Source organism: Bos indicus x Bos taurus, chromosome 16 (assembly GCF_003369695.1).
Source record: "Bos indicus x Bos taurus breed Angus x Brahman F1 hybrid chromosome 16, Bos_hybrid_MaternalHap_v2.0, whole genome shotgun sequence".
NCBI lineage: Eukaryota > Metazoa > Chordata > Mammalia > Artiodactyla > Bovidae > Bos > Bos indicus x Bos taurus.
This window is the reverse complement of record NC_040091.1, coordinates 41807309-41824514: the sequence shown is the minus strand read 5'-3', so window position 1 is coordinate 41824514 and position 17206 is coordinate 41807309. Positions and strand designations below refer to the sequence as shown.

The 17206-nt window shown below is 46.7% G+C and overlaps 1 protein-coding gene across 1 annotated transcript in view; it reads right to left on the bottom strand.

Moving 5' to 3' along the window:
- MTOR (mechanistic target of rapamycin kinase) overlaps positions 1-17206 on the bottom strand; it is a 123609-nt gene that overhangs the window by 24800 nt on the left and 81603 nt on the right. Inside the window, exons 29-36 of the mRNA XM_027564914.1 lie at positions 15762-15837; positions 12700-12839; positions 8414-8514; positions 6612-6727; positions 5369-5446; positions 5074-5181; positions 1574-1699; positions 1350-1481 (exon numbers count right to left, since the gene is read on the bottom strand). Coding sequence (XP_027420715.1) covers positions 1350-1481; positions 1574-1699; positions 5074-5181; positions 5369-5446; positions 6612-6727; positions 8414-8514; positions 12700-12839; positions 15762-15837 — 877 coding nt within the window. The remainder of the gene's footprint in view (positions 1-1349; positions 1482-1573; positions 1700-5073; positions 5182-5368; positions 5447-6611; positions 6728-8413; positions 8515-12699; positions 12840-15761; positions 15838-17206) is intronic.

The following is a 17206-nucleotide window of genomic DNA, read 5'->3' as shown; positions in this document are numbered from 1 at the left end:
CTCCAGGCTTGAAGTTCAAGCACCTAATTTTAAATTGATATCTAAATTTTTAATCCATGTGGTTTTATGGTCTGCCTCCAGAATGTGGGCTCCTAAGAAAAGGCCATAATCTGTGAAGTTGGGCTGTAGTCCTATGTTGAAAGAAGCCACTCCGTGGCTGAGATATTAGCCAAGATATTCCTTATGCCTGCCTTCGGCAAGACATTCAAAGACTTGGAGGCTACACATAGGAAGGAAACCAGACTACATTCAGATCCAGCACCTTCTGTTTTTCTCATTTGCCTGGAGGAAGAGCAGGCTTTGAATCAGAAGTGCTCTGGCCTGGGAGGCACACTAAACAGAGACTAAACAAACACGTCCTCCCAAACAACAACAAAAGAGAAAAACCTTAAACTGCACATTTGGAGAAGGACACTTGGGCCATTACTTTTGAAGTATGCCCCAATCAAAGACAGGACCTGGGTGCATGGCTGTGGCTCCCACCCTGGGTGGCATTTAGAGTCACAAAACCCAGTACCCACAAAAGAGGTCAACTCCTAGCCACAGTCCAAGGATCTCCCAAGTGGGCCTTTAGCTCAGACTTGACTGCTCTTCTCTCATATCTCCCACAGCCATGGCTTCAGTGGCTGCTCTATGTTCCTTCCTCACCTCAGGGACACTGTGGGCACAAAAGGGAGAAGACAGCTGGGACTCCCTCTGTTTCCTTAGGAGGATGATGAGGAGCCAAAGCAGGTGCTGACGGTGCCTCCAGGACCTACTTTGGGTTAATCACCACCATCAGCCAGGGAGATTGTTTTTAAAAATAAAATAGAAAAAAATCCCACCAGAAGTCACATGTATTTCCCAAGGCCCTGTCTGTAAATAAAGTCAGAGGAATACCACACTGGCTTCAAGATGAGTTTCCTCTCTGTTTCTAGCATTACGCCCTGGGTGTTGCTGCTTGTGAATCCAAACTGACGAGTGCAGAGGAGACAAGAAGTCTGAAAAACCAAGTTGGTCTTACGAAAGCTTCAGTCTGTTTTCATAAATACACTGCTTTTTTGGGTACTTCTCTTAGGGAAAAAAACAAAACACAACCAAGAAACCGTGCTTCTTCTGTTGCAGCACATTCTAGCTGCTCATAAAAAAAACTGTGATTACATGCATTGGTTTGGTCCATGGGTATACGTGCATCTCCCCGAATGTGATTCACTTTTTGAAATCTGGCCCAAATAGCCTCCCCACGGAAGCACACTCCCTGACATGGTGGTTTGGACACTGTCTCCTTTCTGGCCTGGAGGAGGCAGTGAGAAGCAGACTAGGCGAGTGTTCTACAGAAACGTGGTCTGCTGCTGCAGTCGGGTACAGACCTTGCGGGCGCTCTTCCACATATTTTTCATGTAGGCGTAGGTCACCTGGGGGTGAACCGTTGGCAGAGGATGGTCAAGTTGCCGAGATGGATCAACTCCCAGGAGCAGCACTAAGGTTTTGTGAGCAAGTGCCTTCAAGACAAGGGGTCAGGTTAGACACAGGACTGGACCAGGAGCAGGGTCCCCTCCTCAGCCCCCACCCCAAGGAGGGGCGGGACACTCACCAGCCTGCCACTCTTGCCACACAGGCTTGCGTACTTGAGCCAGGTCCTCATGTCCTCGTGAGGGCTGACGACGAGTGACCGCACCATGAGGATTTTCTGCCAGTCTTCCACAATACGCTGGCAGCCCTGGGATGTTCACAAGTGAGGATCAGATATGTGCTCTGCTACATCTTACCCCCTCAAGGGCAACGGTGAAACCCACCCCGAAACAAAAAAAGAGATTCATTTTTATAATCTCATATTTCTCAAGAGAAGGGTACTATGAGTGAACGCCTCTTAGGAACTTTTCAAAATTCGAGAAGCTACAGAGCAAGACCTCTGGAGCCTGAATCGCAGCCCATCCACTTACTACCTATCGCGACTCTGGATAAGTTACTTAACCTCTCTGTGACTGATCTGTAAAATGGGATAAGAACCGTACCAACTTCATGGGGCTATGGTGAAGTTTAAATGAACTAAATTATTTAAATTTCTTTTCTGCATTGTAAATAATGTATTTTTAACTTTTTTTGCCTCAGTCTCTCTGGTTGAAGATGACTATCGCTGACAAAAATTAAAGATGTATCATTCAAAATTTTAAAAACTACTTAAGTGTAAAAAAAAGTTTAAATAACTGAAGTTTCAACTGATGTTATTTGAAAGTTGGTGGCATTTATATTTCTGAAATTATTAGAGCCTAAACTTGCACTCAGATCTTGGCCTTGTCTTTCCTCTTCATTTTTTTTTTTTAAATATCTCAGATCAAAAACCATACACAGAAGGGAAAAGACCTCATTCATTCACATGTATAAATTCTTTTAAATTAAAAACAGTGAACTAATCACTATCAAAAGGGCCAAGTTAATTTTATATTAAAAGACTGTTGAGAACACAGTAAGCCTCTCCTCCTCTACCTTCCTGATAAAAAATCAGATGCAGAGACGAATACCGGGGGGACGGGGTTCTGAGATCTATCAATTCATCAGAGAATTTCATGAAACCAAACAAGCTGTCTTCCATGGAGGTAGGTCTAAAAGTCTAGCAACAATGGTTGAAGGCTTTAAAATAACTTCACAGATAGTTTTTATTTATTTATTTCTGGCTGTGCTGGGTCTTCGTTGCTGTGCAGGCTTTTCTCTAGTTGCAGTGAGCAGGGGCTACTCTTCATTGCAATGGCTTCTCTTGTTGTGGAGCATGGGCTCTAGGGCAAGCAGGCCTTAGTAGCTGTGACATGGGGACTCCATAGTTGTGGTTCCCAGCTGAACAGTTGCAGTGAATGGGCTTAATTGCTCCACAGCATGTGGGATCTTCCCAGACCAGGGATTGAACCTGTCTCCTGCATTGGAAGGCAGATTCTTTACCACTGAACCACCAGGGAAGTCCAGTTGCAGGCTTTTAAACATGACAGGACACAGACTGAGTCTGAATAAAGAACCCAAGGCAAGAAAAGACCCAAGGCAAGAAAAGAACCCAATGCAAGTAAGGCTGACCTCTCATACTGTCCCATGGGAGCTACTGGCTGGGGAGTTCAGCTGAATGGATCACAAAATGGCAGTCTTCCAGCCTAAGCAGTTAGTTGAGTGTTCGGACAGCAAGCCATCCATAAGAGCCAAATTCCTACTGCAAAGTTAACACTGTATTTTTAGCCTTTGGACCATCATCTTTCATCCCATTAACGACAATGATTTGGAAAGTTAGAAAAACAGAACAAAGTACACTGAGTGACTGTTCTGGTGACTTCTCATCTGCCAGCTTCTCCCACATGCTGAAATCCCTTGGCTCTGAAAAGCAAAAAGTATCTTCTGTCTCAAGGTAGGAAGGTCACGAAGGCCTAAGGTGATGATGGTATTATGGACACAGTAAAGTCAAACATGGGTCTCCCTTCTCCGAGACTCGTCTAGTCCACCCCCTTCTAAGTCTCTGTCTGGTCAAAGTCCCACTTGTTAGAAGGGCAGAAGATTCATCAGATCTCTGATTTGGAAACCCTTCACCCCATTACAGGCACTTAAAAAAAAAAAACAAAACGAGGGTGTGGACAAGCGGGAAATTCTGGCTTTGTGGAATTCTTTTCTGGGGTTCAACAGACAATTTTCCACCAAAACATTCACTGGACATTTCATAATTGCTAATAAAACATGGGAAGGAACTGCATGTGCTCATTTCAGAGCATAAACGACTGTGCTCATAGGCGAGCCTCTGCCCCACTCCTTTCCTTTCCAGAGGAATGTGCCCGGAACTCCATGGACGAGAATGCAACTTGGAGTCAGAAGGCTCTGTCACAGCCTGCTGAAAAGCTGGAAGCACAAACTTCGACTGGTCTGGGGACAGAATTTGGAATTAAGTGTGGATTGGATCAAGAGGAAACCGCTGACAATGAGGGAGGTTGATTACGATGAGCAGGGGGACAAGTGCCTTCTGGAGCAGTGAAGGCTTTGCCAGTGAACTTCCCTTATGTCTCCTCAGCGGGTGGGAGAACTGTCCTTTCCAAGAACACTTGAGACTCCTGACTCCCAGGTTGGGAATCGACAGCTCCTCATGCTAAAATGATCAGAATGTACAATGTGAATACTAATGGAGAATTTGGACTAGTCTCTCGATGAGGGGAAACTTCGGTGGAAAAAAGTTTGCAGAGATTATCGCGTGACTAAGACCTGAGGAACTGTAAACCGCAGAAGTTAGTAAATGAAAACATCAGCCTCCCCACTCCAACTGAAAGGTGGCCAGCAAGTGGATTTAGAGCAGTGGATCTCAGCATCAGCCACATCCTGGAATTATCTGGGAAGGCTGGAAAGATACTGATCCTGGGTCTATCCCCAGGACTTCTGTTGATGTGGTCTGACGTGACCTGGGTATTTCAATTTTTAAAAGCTTTCCAGATCATTCTGGGCTTTCCAGGTGGTGCAAGTGGTGCAGAACCTGACTACCAATTCAGGAGACATAAGAGACCTGGGTTAAAACCCTGGGTGGGGAAGATCCCCTGGAGGAGGGCATGGCAACCTATTCCAGTATTCTGGAGAATCCCACAGAGGAGCCTGGAGGGCTATAGTCCATAGGGTTGCAAAGAGTTGGACATGACTGAACTGACTTAACACATAGTACCAGGTCATTCTATCACATAGCTGAAGTTGAGAACCACTGATTTTGAGGTCAAGATTCTCAACTGGCTGGCCATAATGTCACTTATTTAAGATATTTTCAAGAATTTCCTGGTGGTCCAGTTAGATTAGGACTCAATGCGTCCATTGCAGGGGGCATGGGTTCGATCTCTGATTGGGGAACTAACAACCCACAAGGTATGGGCCATGGACCAAAAAAAAAAAAAATTATTTTCTTTTATTCCCTGAGAAGGGTAAAATGAGGTTGGGAAAGTGGTCATTCTCTCATAGCTAAAGGCTCAGGTGAAAAGTCTGTGGGTGTTCTGCTCTGAATGTATACCGGGCCTCAGTGAGGAAGCAGGGAGTGGATGCCAGTGGGGATTGGAGGAGTGGGGAGGGTGGCACAGGGCTTTCCACCAGGCTCACCTGCAGTCTCTCCCACCAGATCTGGCGGATGATCTCCCGTCGCTCGGGCACAAGTTTGTACTGGATAACCTCCTCCAGCTCAGACAGCATGTGGCAAGAAACCATGGCCTGATGGAAGCAAATCACATTCCAACTTAATACAGCATGAACAATCCAAAAGCCAGGCTTCATTTCAGTCATTCCTTCTGGTCCCACAGGCACACTCCCAGCAGCCTGTGTGTACTCATGAGCCCACTCTGCAAAAAGAACTGAACTGAGCTGGAAACCTGGCACTGCACAGGCAGTCCACACTCACCCCATAGGCCCGGCTGTAGCTCTCTCCCGCCATCGCCGTTAACTCCGCGTCTAGTAGGTCCCGGGCTTTGTCGATGCACTGGAAGAGAACGAGAAAAGCACAGGAATGGAGCTTCAGGCTTGGGAGCTGAGGGGAGCACTGTGATTTTTGGGCTTCCCCACTAGATGCACAAATTCCCTGTTTCACTGAAATCCCAGTGATGAAGAAGGGAAGAAACCTTTTACCTGATTTGAAAGCCCAGATAAAAGCATTCTCTGATTTCTCAGAAAAAACAGAAATATATGGCAGCCAAAAGCTCACCGTCTTAGAGCTTGGGTGACAAAGGAAGGGAGACGTGTGCTTAGAAAGAGAATCACTGTGCTCTCGCATCTCAAGAGGACAGCCTGTGGATCCATCTGCTTTGAACTTCTTCTTGCTGGGGATACTGATAAGAACAGACCGTGCAAGCACTCAAATGACCCACCTGCTTTTAAGCACCTTGTCCTCCTAAGAGAGGGTCTCTGAAACTGGCAGAAAAATGCCCGATCCTTTCCAGGTAAATGGGAACTTTTGTGTCTAGAACATGAATGGCCCAGGGCTGTTTTCACATCGTGTAAACCAGAGCTCATAGGACTGCAGTCTGAGGCTTCTCTGTTTCATCTGTTAAAACCCCAGCATGGGGAACTCTTCCTTTCTTGAAAGTTTCAGGTTAATGACTACGTGCCCATCCTGGAGTGCTCAGGGCATTCACCCAAGCACCTCACCTAAGACAGTCTGGTGCCCAACAGGGTGGGTGTGATCACCTCATTATTTTAGTCTGCTAGACAGCAGAGGATTTCCAAATAAAGTGCTGGCTTCCCTAGAAGGTGACCAGTGTGTGACATACCCTAACAGCCAGAAGAGGTGGGATTTCTGCTGCAAGGGGCGCACTGCTCTCTGAATCCTCCTTTAGTGGACAGTTTCTCTCCACCATAGGGAACACTAAAGCAACATGGTAAAAAGGAGGCCATGATGACCCAAGAAGCCAACTCCATAAGCAATCTACATGGTAACTTCCAGAACAGGTGTCCCTCTTAGAGCAGAAAGTGGCTGATGTGCTAGGAGTTGTCTTCTCACTGAGTCTTAGGCTCCTAAGCCATTCTAGCGAGCCCACAGAGCCAAATGCCAGAGCCTGTTTACATAGGTGCCCTGTGCTTAGGAGCTAACTGGGCACCCTTGATTACCATTTCATACTACAAAGTTTTGGTTACACATAGATTTTTACCTGTTGTGCCAAGGAGAAGAGGTCCTGATGTAGCGCCAGCACAGCTCTATAAAATGCCCCGTCGTGGGTGTCCCGAGGGATCATACACGTGTACTCTTCCATGCTGTCCCACTGACCTACATGTGCATACACGCACACACATATACAGAGAAAATATGAGAGTGGTAAGCTTGCTGGGCTAAAGGCAGTATATCAAATAGGCCTTGTCACTGTTACTTGCTTTTAGCTTGGGGTTCAAATAGGACAATCTTGAGGCTGATGTATCAGAATCCTGCAGAGAGCCTCTATACTCTGTGAGGCTGAACAAGCCAATTTAACAACATCATAGCTGTCTTCCAAACACAGGCCTCTGTGGCTGCCCCTGGGAGTTAGTTCCATGAGAGATGGAAGGAGCTACATGAGTATGAGCCCACAGGTCAGGAGGGGGAGTGCAGCACCTCATTAACCTAGAGAACTCACCAGGGACTCTCTCAGTGAGACCAAGAGCCTTTCCCCTACCAGTGGAGCATCTCACAGTTCAGTAATACCTTGGAAATTACATTTTCTCGAAAACAACTGATATGGATCATTATCTGGACAGGGGACAGGATGAGACAGTTAACTCATCTCATGCTGGCAGCACCTCTGCCTCAGAAGGAGGCGATAAATATTTTAAGAGGCTCTGTTACAACAGAAAGATGGGCTAGGTCATAGCACAGTAGTCCTATATCACGGCAGGCTGGGGAAATGGTGGCATCTGGGAACGATATTTGCTTCCCCTGGTGGGGTGAGCATGTCTCAAATGCCAGGATTTCTATGACCATCTGCAGAAAAGACACTGGCTTCATTAGTTGCACGCTGCAGGGCCCCCAATTTTATGAGGCCTTTCCCTGCCTTTCACTCCAGACCACCGGTGCATCCATTCTCTGTGCCTCTGGGCAAAAGTGAATAACAAAGAGTGACTCCTCAGGAAGCAATTCATTTCTGAAAAATGTTCTGGATCCAGCTCAGAGCTCATGAAAGGAGAGGATGTGAGCTCTGTGACTCAGAGGATGGGGATGGAGGCGGACGTTATGTAACCTTCCTCTGGACTCCACAGGTGCAGCTTCCACCTGGGACACCCACGGACCCTCCCTCTCTGGCCAAGAGTACTTCTGGGACAGACATGGATAATCCTCTCTGCTGGGGCCTGAGATCAGAACATGACACTTTTCTGTGGGGATTAAAAGGAAATCGCTGCTTGAAAACACTCAGGGAGTGAGAAAGGTGGGTGAGTGTTGGGCAGCAAGGAGGAGAAGAGAGAAAACAAGACTATCAGAATGTCTGTAACTGCTGGAGGAAGTGAACAGCATATAGGGACTCATTGTACTATTTACTTTTATCATCGTTGGGAAAATTCTACAATAAAATTAACAAATCAAGGAGATAGACAGCTGACTTCTTTCATTATTCCTGTGGGGTAAAAACATGCTGGTAGAACTCCAGCAATCATAGTGGATCATGACACAGAGGCCCCAGGAAAGCAGAAACGCAGAAAGAGGCTAATGACAACGGAGCCAGAATGCAAACTTCACTAAGCATCTCAGTGTTGATGCTTGCACACTGTTTTCCCTGGCTTCCCTGTGAAGAGAGATTTTCATGCATGTCTAACAAGTTAATCAAAGCCATGAAGACAGAAAGGACCAACGGAAGAGGTGGAAGTGGACATGAATGGCTTCACGCTTCTGTAGACCTGACACTCTGCCTGCAGCCACAGTGCCTTGCTACTCAGAGGCGAGCCTCCAGCTTCACTGTCCTCCCCATGCCTGGGAGGGCAGCCTTACCTAAACCCCATGCAGCTGCAGCAGCCATGCGGGCCATCTTGGCTTGGGTCTCATCATTAACCAGAGTCCATTTTTCACAGCACTGCTGGTGAAGCTGCCCCCTGAAGGAAAAGAATTATATAGTCAGGTTAACTGAAATCACCTCCATGACCTGCTCATTTTTCTCTCGAGCCCCTTGGGTTAGCTGGGGGGTTGCAGGGGAACTGGATGATAGGGGCCTGCCTTCATCTGGAAGCCTTTAAAGAAAAAGTACTTTCATGATATAATTGAGAAGTGTCTGGTGATTTGTCATTTCTATGGCCTGGTGGCTCAGAATTTTCCTGACAATGAGTTTATCAAACAGAGGGACTGTGTCTAACTCGATGTGACGTGAAATGTCCTAAACATCTGGCCCTCTTCATAAATATTAAATAACTTCTTTCCTATGCCAGTGAACTCTGGGCTCTTTCCCTTTGGCAGGCCTACAGAGAAAGCAATCAGAAGAGACACATCTGTACATTCACTTTGGGTTCAAAGCTATAGGGACAATTGGCTCTTATAAGTATTATACAAATGGCTGCAGTCTGAAATGAAATTCAAATGAAATCAATCTGTGCAGAGGAAGAAGGCTCTACAATGGTAACATCCACCAGAAATCCAAATGCTGTTTACTCTCGGAATTTTGTACAATGACTGTGAGTATAGGTGTCACTAGGAGATAATGAGATGCATTCGATACACAGAGCAGAATCCCTTAAGAAGAGACGTCCTGTTGGCAGTTAAAACTGCTGCCCTCCTATGTGGCACTTCTGAGTGAAAGGAAACAAAACTCTGCTTCTGTAGGAATATGAGCTCCTGCATTCACGTGAGCTTCAAGACTCAGCTAGGAGACTCCTCAATCTCTCCTGCTTTCTGAAAGAGATACTGCAGGATATTTTAGCTTGGTATTGGGATTGGAGTCAAGAGAAAAGGTACAAGCTCCAAGTGGCCCAGCTCAGAAGCCTTGGGGACATAAGTGCATTGTAAGGTGACCTGGGGGACTGTGAATAGGGAGGAGATAAAGATGCTGAAGGGATCTAGGCTGAGCTCCCCTAGAAGCTGACTGGTGACCACATCCAGGAGAACTGCTTGGGGCCACTATCCAGCATCGCGACCTTGCAGTCATCCTTCCACTGTCTCTCCGGCACATAATGAAGACAGTCAGGGACATGAGCATTCTAGCTTAATACATGGCCAAGATAAAAAAGAGGAGGAGGTGGGCAGCCATCCTGCACCATGGACTTACTGAAGCTCAGTGACAGCAGCTGGATGACCTCAGTGTTGGTTTCTTGCCACCTAAACCTAGAAACCTTCACTCTGGGTCCTGCTGGAGGTTCTCCTACAGTAGCAGCTCTTCCTGCAGAAGACTTAAATTTGATCCCTGGATTGGGAAGATCTGGAGAAGGAAATGCCAACCCACTTAAGTATTCTTCCCTGGGAAACCCCACGGACAGAGAAGACTGGGAGGCTACAGTCCATGGAGTCACAAAAAGACACGACTGAGTGACTAAACAACAAGTTTCTAGATGATACAGATGCTGTGATCCAAGGGCCACCGTTTGAGAACCACTGGCTCAGGGCACAGCACAGATCCTCTGGGCAGCGTATTCTGGTGGGAATCCCGCCTGGAGCTAAAGAAAAGCGATGTTCTCGCCCTGAATGGTCCTTCCAACTCTAGAATTCAAATTTGTACAGCTCACAGCCACAGGCACTTCAGCCTCCCTCTACTGTTTCGTCAGGACATTCCATTTCTGTGTTCCAAGTCTGAGATTTTGCTCTGCTCTTCACCTTGAGCCGGGGAGTGAGTTCAGTGTGAAACACCACATACTGTCACCTCCAGAGACAAAGCAAGGAGCACTGTAGAGCGGCATCTTAGAGAGGAGGCCCGCCAGAGGATACGGGCACCGCCTTCGAGCTGCAACTGTGTCAACAGCTGTCAGACCCTGGTCAGTGTGCACAGAGGCAGGCTTCCTCTCCTACAAAGACTTCTTACAAATAAGAATGCAGAATATACTAACTCCTACCTAACTCTCAAAGGCGGGGAGGGGAAGAGAACCAAATAGAGAAAAAGTATGAGACTGTCTATGGGGCAACCACGAAGAGGTTCTCTGACAACTCTTTGTGACTCCAAGGAGGTTTGGGTAAAAGGTCCTCCAAGACTTTGACTTTCTTGCCTAGAGCATCAGCCAAAAGCCTGGGGGAGCATTCTTCGATCTGGAACACCTAAGTACTTGGCTGTCTGGGATGTCATTCCCAGGGAATCTGTCCTCAGGATGCAGAGGCCACACAAGGGAACTGTGGGGAGGGGGCTTACTTAGCTTCATGTGGCTGCAGGTGTGGCCGGGGCTGGAGCTGGGGGAGGGGGAGCTATTTCTTGTAAGCATGGGGAAAGGGGGTCTTCCACTCACTGGTAACCCCAGATCGTGCCAGACAGCCACCTCCGGTGAACACCTGCCTCAGGCACATTCAGGATATATACTCAAAGCAAAAGCAATTTAAAAACTGCACTCTAAATAGAATTGACTGAATAAACCATATAAAAAAAACCTGCATATGATCAGGAAAAGAATTCTGCTTCTTTCATCTCTTTTAAAAATCTCTTCTACTCTGCTGCATTTTTAAACCCCTTGGTCAGCATCACTGGCCACTTACACTTTATAGGTAATTATAAAGCTGGAAGGAATCCAAGACTTCAGGGGTGGATGGCACTGTGAAGTGCAGTGTCAGGAGGCCCAGAAGACTCTGCTCTCGAGAGGCCTCAGGGCAGAGATGTCAACTCCTACGAGTCTCAGTTTCCCAACTGTCACATGGGGAGATGAGACAAAATCACACCTAAAGTCACTTCTCACAACCAAGCCAGCCCTGGGTTGGACAGTGGTTGTTTCTAACTGTGAAAGGGGGAAGGCAGGACAGGTTTCCAAGAGGAAGAAACAGTTCAGGTGGAGCTTGAAAGATGCAGAGAATTTCAAAGGAGAAAAAGGGGAAGAGGTGAGCAATCCAGGGCAATGAATGAAAGAATGCAAAGAAAAAAATTCTGTGGGGTTTGGAGAATGGCCTAGCAACAGCCCTTTGGTTAAATAAAGTTCAAGCTCTAACTTGGTCTACAAGCCCGACTTGGCCTGGGCCTTGCCGAGTTCTCCTGCCCCACCTCTTATCTCTTTTCTGTATCACACCTGACCCCACAGCCACACTGAACTTTCAGAACCCATAACATAATACTGTGCTCAATCCTCCTCACTGTCTAGGCCTGAGTTAGAGCACTTCTTCCTGGAAGACTTCCAGAGCCTTCCAAGTCAGGATTAGGGCCCCTTCTTCTATCCCACCAACCCTGGGCTTCTCCTTTATAACTATATTCACTCAGTGCTACAGCGGCCTGGTCATCTGCCCTGTCGGCTCTGAGAAGGCAGGGGCTGTGCCCTTCTTGTTCACACTGTGTCCTCAGGGCCCCAGCACAGATGCTGGCAGTGGGCAAGCACTCAATAATGACTGGTTGAATGAATGAATGGAGGGCCCTCAGTCATACAAGCAAGAGAAAGCAGAGATATCTGCTCCTGGGGAGGTAGTAAGGCATTTGTTATTAAAAACTGTAGTTCAACTAGTTCATGACTGTGGTATGGCATTTTATTTTAGCTATTTAAAAAAACTGCACTTCATGCTGGAAAACATCTCCTAACAACTCCCCAGACCAAGACCATGGCAAATGTCCTCAGCTGAGCATCCCTGTTGCTTCCACCTGGAATACCCTTTCCCCGCTCTCCACTCTCTTCACCTGTCTCCCAGCCTTGGTCCTTCCTCCAGGAAAACTGCAAGGTTGCCCCACCCTCATGTGCGTCTTTCAGAGTTGTCTACAGACCATTGTCCCTGTACGCTCAGTAACTGTACAGTAACTGCCTGCAAGCAGGCATCTGTTCTTCTTTCCTAAAATCACTAGCAATAGGTAATAAAGAGAAAAAGAAAAATCAAGGTTGCAGAGTAAGAATACGAAGTCTTCATCAGCCAGTCAAGGTTAAGAGACAGAAAGAACAGGTGTAGATCCTAGGAACACACCCATTCCTGTCCTGTCCTAGAGCATTACGAAGACTATGTGAAAGAGAGAGAGAGAGAAAGAAAAGAATCTTTCTATTTATCACTGAGACAAAATAGAGAAACACTCCCAAGTGAGAGATGCTTCCTGGGAAAACACATGAAAGCAAAAGCGGGAGTCTTGGGAGAGAGCTCTGGGAGAAGTCTTTCCAAGGCAGTTGGGCCTCCATCCCACTGCAGCTCACCATTCCCCCAAGGCCTCGAGGCAGCGCATGCGGCCCAGCATCAGCTCTGGGTCGTCCTTGTTGGTGTCCATTTTCTTATCATAGGCCACGAGAGCATCTTCCCACTCGTGCAGCTTCTCATACCAGGTAGCCTGGATCTCCTGCCAGGGAGAAAAGAGAGGACTGCTGTGAGGCACAGAGAACATAAGGCTGTGTTTTGTTTATCCACAGACTTTCCTTCCTTGAGCATGCCATGTTGTATGCGTGACACCGCACCAGCACAGTAGGCCTTCAGAGTATCCAGAGGTATGTACAGTGCTGGTGGGGATGCTGGCTCCTTGGCACAGTGTTGGAACAATCCGGGGATAACGTGAGAGTAGCTGTCAGGCCATGTCTTTCCCCATCATTTCCTGCTCAGACACAGGAGTCACCAGAACTCCAGCATGTGGGCATGCAAGGACAGGGCAAATCATCTGGATGGCAGGAAGCCCTGACAAGGGCTCCCGTAAGGAGGCCAAGGCCTGGATCTGCTGGAATGCTGACAGTGGGCCGCCTGGCAGGGCCAGCAGCTGCTTTCCTGATGAGGCCAGAGAGACCAGGCCACATCTGCATATTTGCTGGAGGAAAACAACTCGCTTTTCAAAAGCTCTTTATTCTCTGCATTACTTAATACATTTTTAAACTTTCAGGAAATAATAATTTAAAATACAATATAACACTGCCACTTAAAATTCTTTGGAAAAATCTTCCTCCCTTCTTCTACAGTCTCCCATCCAATGTTCCCTCCTCTGAGCACTTGGCAGCTTCATCACTGGCAGGGGCCCAAGGACGGATTCCATCACCCAGCAGATGGCGTGCCACACTGCCATTCGGTGTTGGCCACGTGAATGAGCAGCCACTGCAGTCTAGAAGGTGCAGACTACGGTTCTCTGAATGGCCCGAGGACTGTTTTATGTCTCTGTCTGCCCTCCATCTGCTGCCACCCCAGTCTGTCTTCTGGGCTTCTTCCTCGCCAGCTTGGTGACGACTAGTTCTCTACCAGGCCAGGGAGCAGCTCTCCAGGGATTTCTTTAACAACAATCTGATCCTGCAGCAGCGTTGTGTGACACGATGCAGGGCCCCCATTCATTCTCCCTATTACGCTCCTTCTCCTTGCCAAATAAAACTCTAATTTGAGTAGCATGTATGAGCACAGCTATGTGCTATTAAGTTCTCTGAAAGAATCTTTTCTTCTTGAACGGCTGTGAGGAGGTCATGTCTATTTTAGGCCATTAACCTGTGCCTACTTCCCCTCATTTGTCTTCGGCAGAGCCAGTCCCCTCCGCTTGCCCTGTCCTCATCTGCGGCCTCAACAGCCTTTGCCCCAGTGTCCGTGTGCAGTGGAGTTTGTCAAAATGGGCTCTAAGCTTCATTTCCTGAGCTCGTTTAGAATCATACTGCTCCACTATGCCTAAATATGAAAGACACAACTTAGCAAAGAGTGGCTTCAGAGACTGTAACATTAAAAACTCTTAAATTAAAAAGGAACACTGGTAAATTTCCCATTTTGAATTTCTATACTGGGTGGAAAAGTGGGTACTAACATATGGTACCCACTCAGTATGAAGAAGCAGAAAGTAGGGGGAGCAGCGTATGGAGCAGGTCAGGTAGGGGGCAGGATATTTTGAGTTGCAATAGATTGCAGGAACTATAAGGTTTAAGCAATGAATCACACACAATTCTAATGAGATTGCTGTTACATAAACTGTGCTGAGAAAGCACAGGCTCTGCCAAGAAAAAGCAAACCATTGTCGAATTTAATATGATTCAGCTACCTAAATATAACAGAAAATCCACCAGGGTTTAGCAATAATCCTGGAGCTAACGGCCACCTTCAGAACCTGGAGATGGGGATCTTTTCATTTAAGGTTGGCACTCTGAGCTACCAGCATATAAAATCACCCAAATACCAGATGTTTGTGGAATCCTTGTTTCAACTACTGCAGTCTGAGCTCTAAGGATATCAAAGGAGAGGATATCTCTGTCTGAGTGGACTACATTAAGCACCCTCTCTTCTGACTTTCTTCCCTCTGCAAACAAGGTTGTGGCAAAGATGGATGAGACACAGTCCTTTCTGTTTTGTCATCTGGAGATGCTTTCTTAGCTGAGTTACAGGCATGTGCTCAAGATGGCAAAATACTCCCTTAAAATTTTCAGTCCAATTGACCAGCCATTACATAAGGCAGTGAAGTAGTCAATTTTCTTTACTCTAACACACTGGGCTCTTGATTAAGGCAAACTGGAGTAAGTGACTGGCATAACTAATAAAAGGTTCCTCATCAAATATATGGACCCAGAACTTCTTGAATTTCCAGGAAGCCAGTGTTAAGTTGATTAAATCAATGTTTATATATGGTTAGGAAGTTACCAAAGCACCCGCCCAAGACCACAGAGAGTAACGGAAACATTTTAATATTGGTTGGGCAAAGATGGCAGGAAGGAAGAAACTATATAAGCAGTAATGAAATGGAACAATCCCTCAATATCATGTATAAATTATGGCATATTTTTTCTGGAGAATTAGTCATGGTTTCTTCCGAAGTATATACTGAGCCTCAAGTATGGGCAATGGTAATGCTGGTTGTTAGACAACACAAAGATAACTCGGGTCACATCTGGGCTCTGACACCAGGTTCTGCCACTTATTCACTCTGTCAGCTTAGGTAAGGCTGTTATCCTGTCGGGACTATAGTCCCTCTCATCCCTGTAAAATGGGATAACAATAGTACCTGTTCACAGGTTGCTATGAGGACTGAATTAGATGAAGTACATAAAGCACATAGCAAAGAGCTAGGCATATGCTATTTGATAAATACAAGTCATTACTGTTCATTAGATTCTGTCCTCACAATCTCTGTTTAGCCTGAATATACTCTATATGGCCACTGCTTCCCTCAGCCTCAAGATACAGGTAAGTCAGCATCAGGCTGTTAATAATTGGGGAAAAAAACAGAAAAGGAAAGTAACTTTCTCAAGGCTGTGGCCTAGTGCTTCCCTAGCCAGGTAGCTGCCCCTTGCTCTTCTAAAAGGAATGAGACACTTACCAGCTCTCCAAAGTGCTTCATGGCATACTCCAACACCCCAGCAGCTGCCTCTGGCTGCTGCAGCTTATTATTAATGCTGGGAAAACAAAAGGAAGCGGAGGTTATACTCAACATGTCGGAGGGTGAGAAGGGCAGGGTCGCTTGTGGGCAGATGGCTCACCAGCATGTTGGGGACAACGTCTTACAGAAGCAGAAAGAACATCAGTTACCTATTATATTACCACTGTGGCCTGATAATTTCATCTTGACCTCACACTCCTTATCTTGAAGGGGCCACATCTGGTGGACAGGAGGCCTCACCTGCCTGGGGCCCTTCCTCCAAGCAGCAGACTGACTGGTTTCCTCTCTGATATCAGACGTCAGGCAGCACGCGTCTGTTTTTGAACTAAGAAACCCTGGCTCCAGAACCATCCCAACCAACACAACAGATGAGGTACCTCTGAACTTTTAGCTTTTATGTCTCAATGATAAGAATAACCAAAACAAATAGAAACCATCAGGCTCTGTGGGAGACACAGAAGTGGCCCTGAGGCTGGGTCATCCACGTCAATGACAGAGAACCCTGGGGCCTATGGCTGTGCAGCTGTCTCAACTGCTCACTGATGAGGTCCATGTCTTTCAAATCCAGATGCCCCCTTAGTCCCTCTCGCAAGACCGTGCTCTGCCTCTGAAGCAGGCTGTGAAGGGACCACATCCCAAGGCACTTGCCTGGTCTCTGGTGGAGAAATGTTTTTCATAACCACACACAACGCTGCTGATGTCATCCTAAGGGCAGTTGGGGCTGGAGGACTGTAACTATATTGGGGCAACTAGGCAGAAAAGCTGGAAGGCTTGCCGCCTGGAGTTGGTTCATCAGAGAGGCTGTGAAGACATCCTGAAATGGAGAGGAGCTGCAAGGCTCAGTCCCTAGTTCCAACAGGGAGGTAAAGAGCAGCTAACCCTACACTAAACATGAGCCTGAGTTATGGGAAGGAAGGAAGAGAGAGAGGGAGCAGGCCTGAGAAAACTATAGGATAATAATGACCGTGTCTGTTCACAGGTAGGGAGCAAAATGTGACAGACCAGCTTGGGAGTCCAGACTGGTTTAACAAGCTAGGATCTAATTTACTGCCCTAAGGACAAACTGTCTACTGGACTCAAATTAATTTTTAAGTGGTTTTGGGAAATTCCAGGATGTGGGTTCAACGTGGTAATATGGCAAGAGATTGGTGTTATAAAATACTATTTTTAAAAATTCAAATTCCACCACATTTCTTCCAATAAAACTGAGAGGTAACTGCCCAGAAATCTGATGAACTAGAAAAGTTAACATTTGTGAAAGTAATAATCGAATGCCTCATGTTTGCAAATCACATCTCAAACAATCTTTCCAATCTATTGCTCCTCTGACCTCATGCATCCCTGAGAGAGTGGGTAGGGAAGGGTATTATTAGGCCTGTTTTACT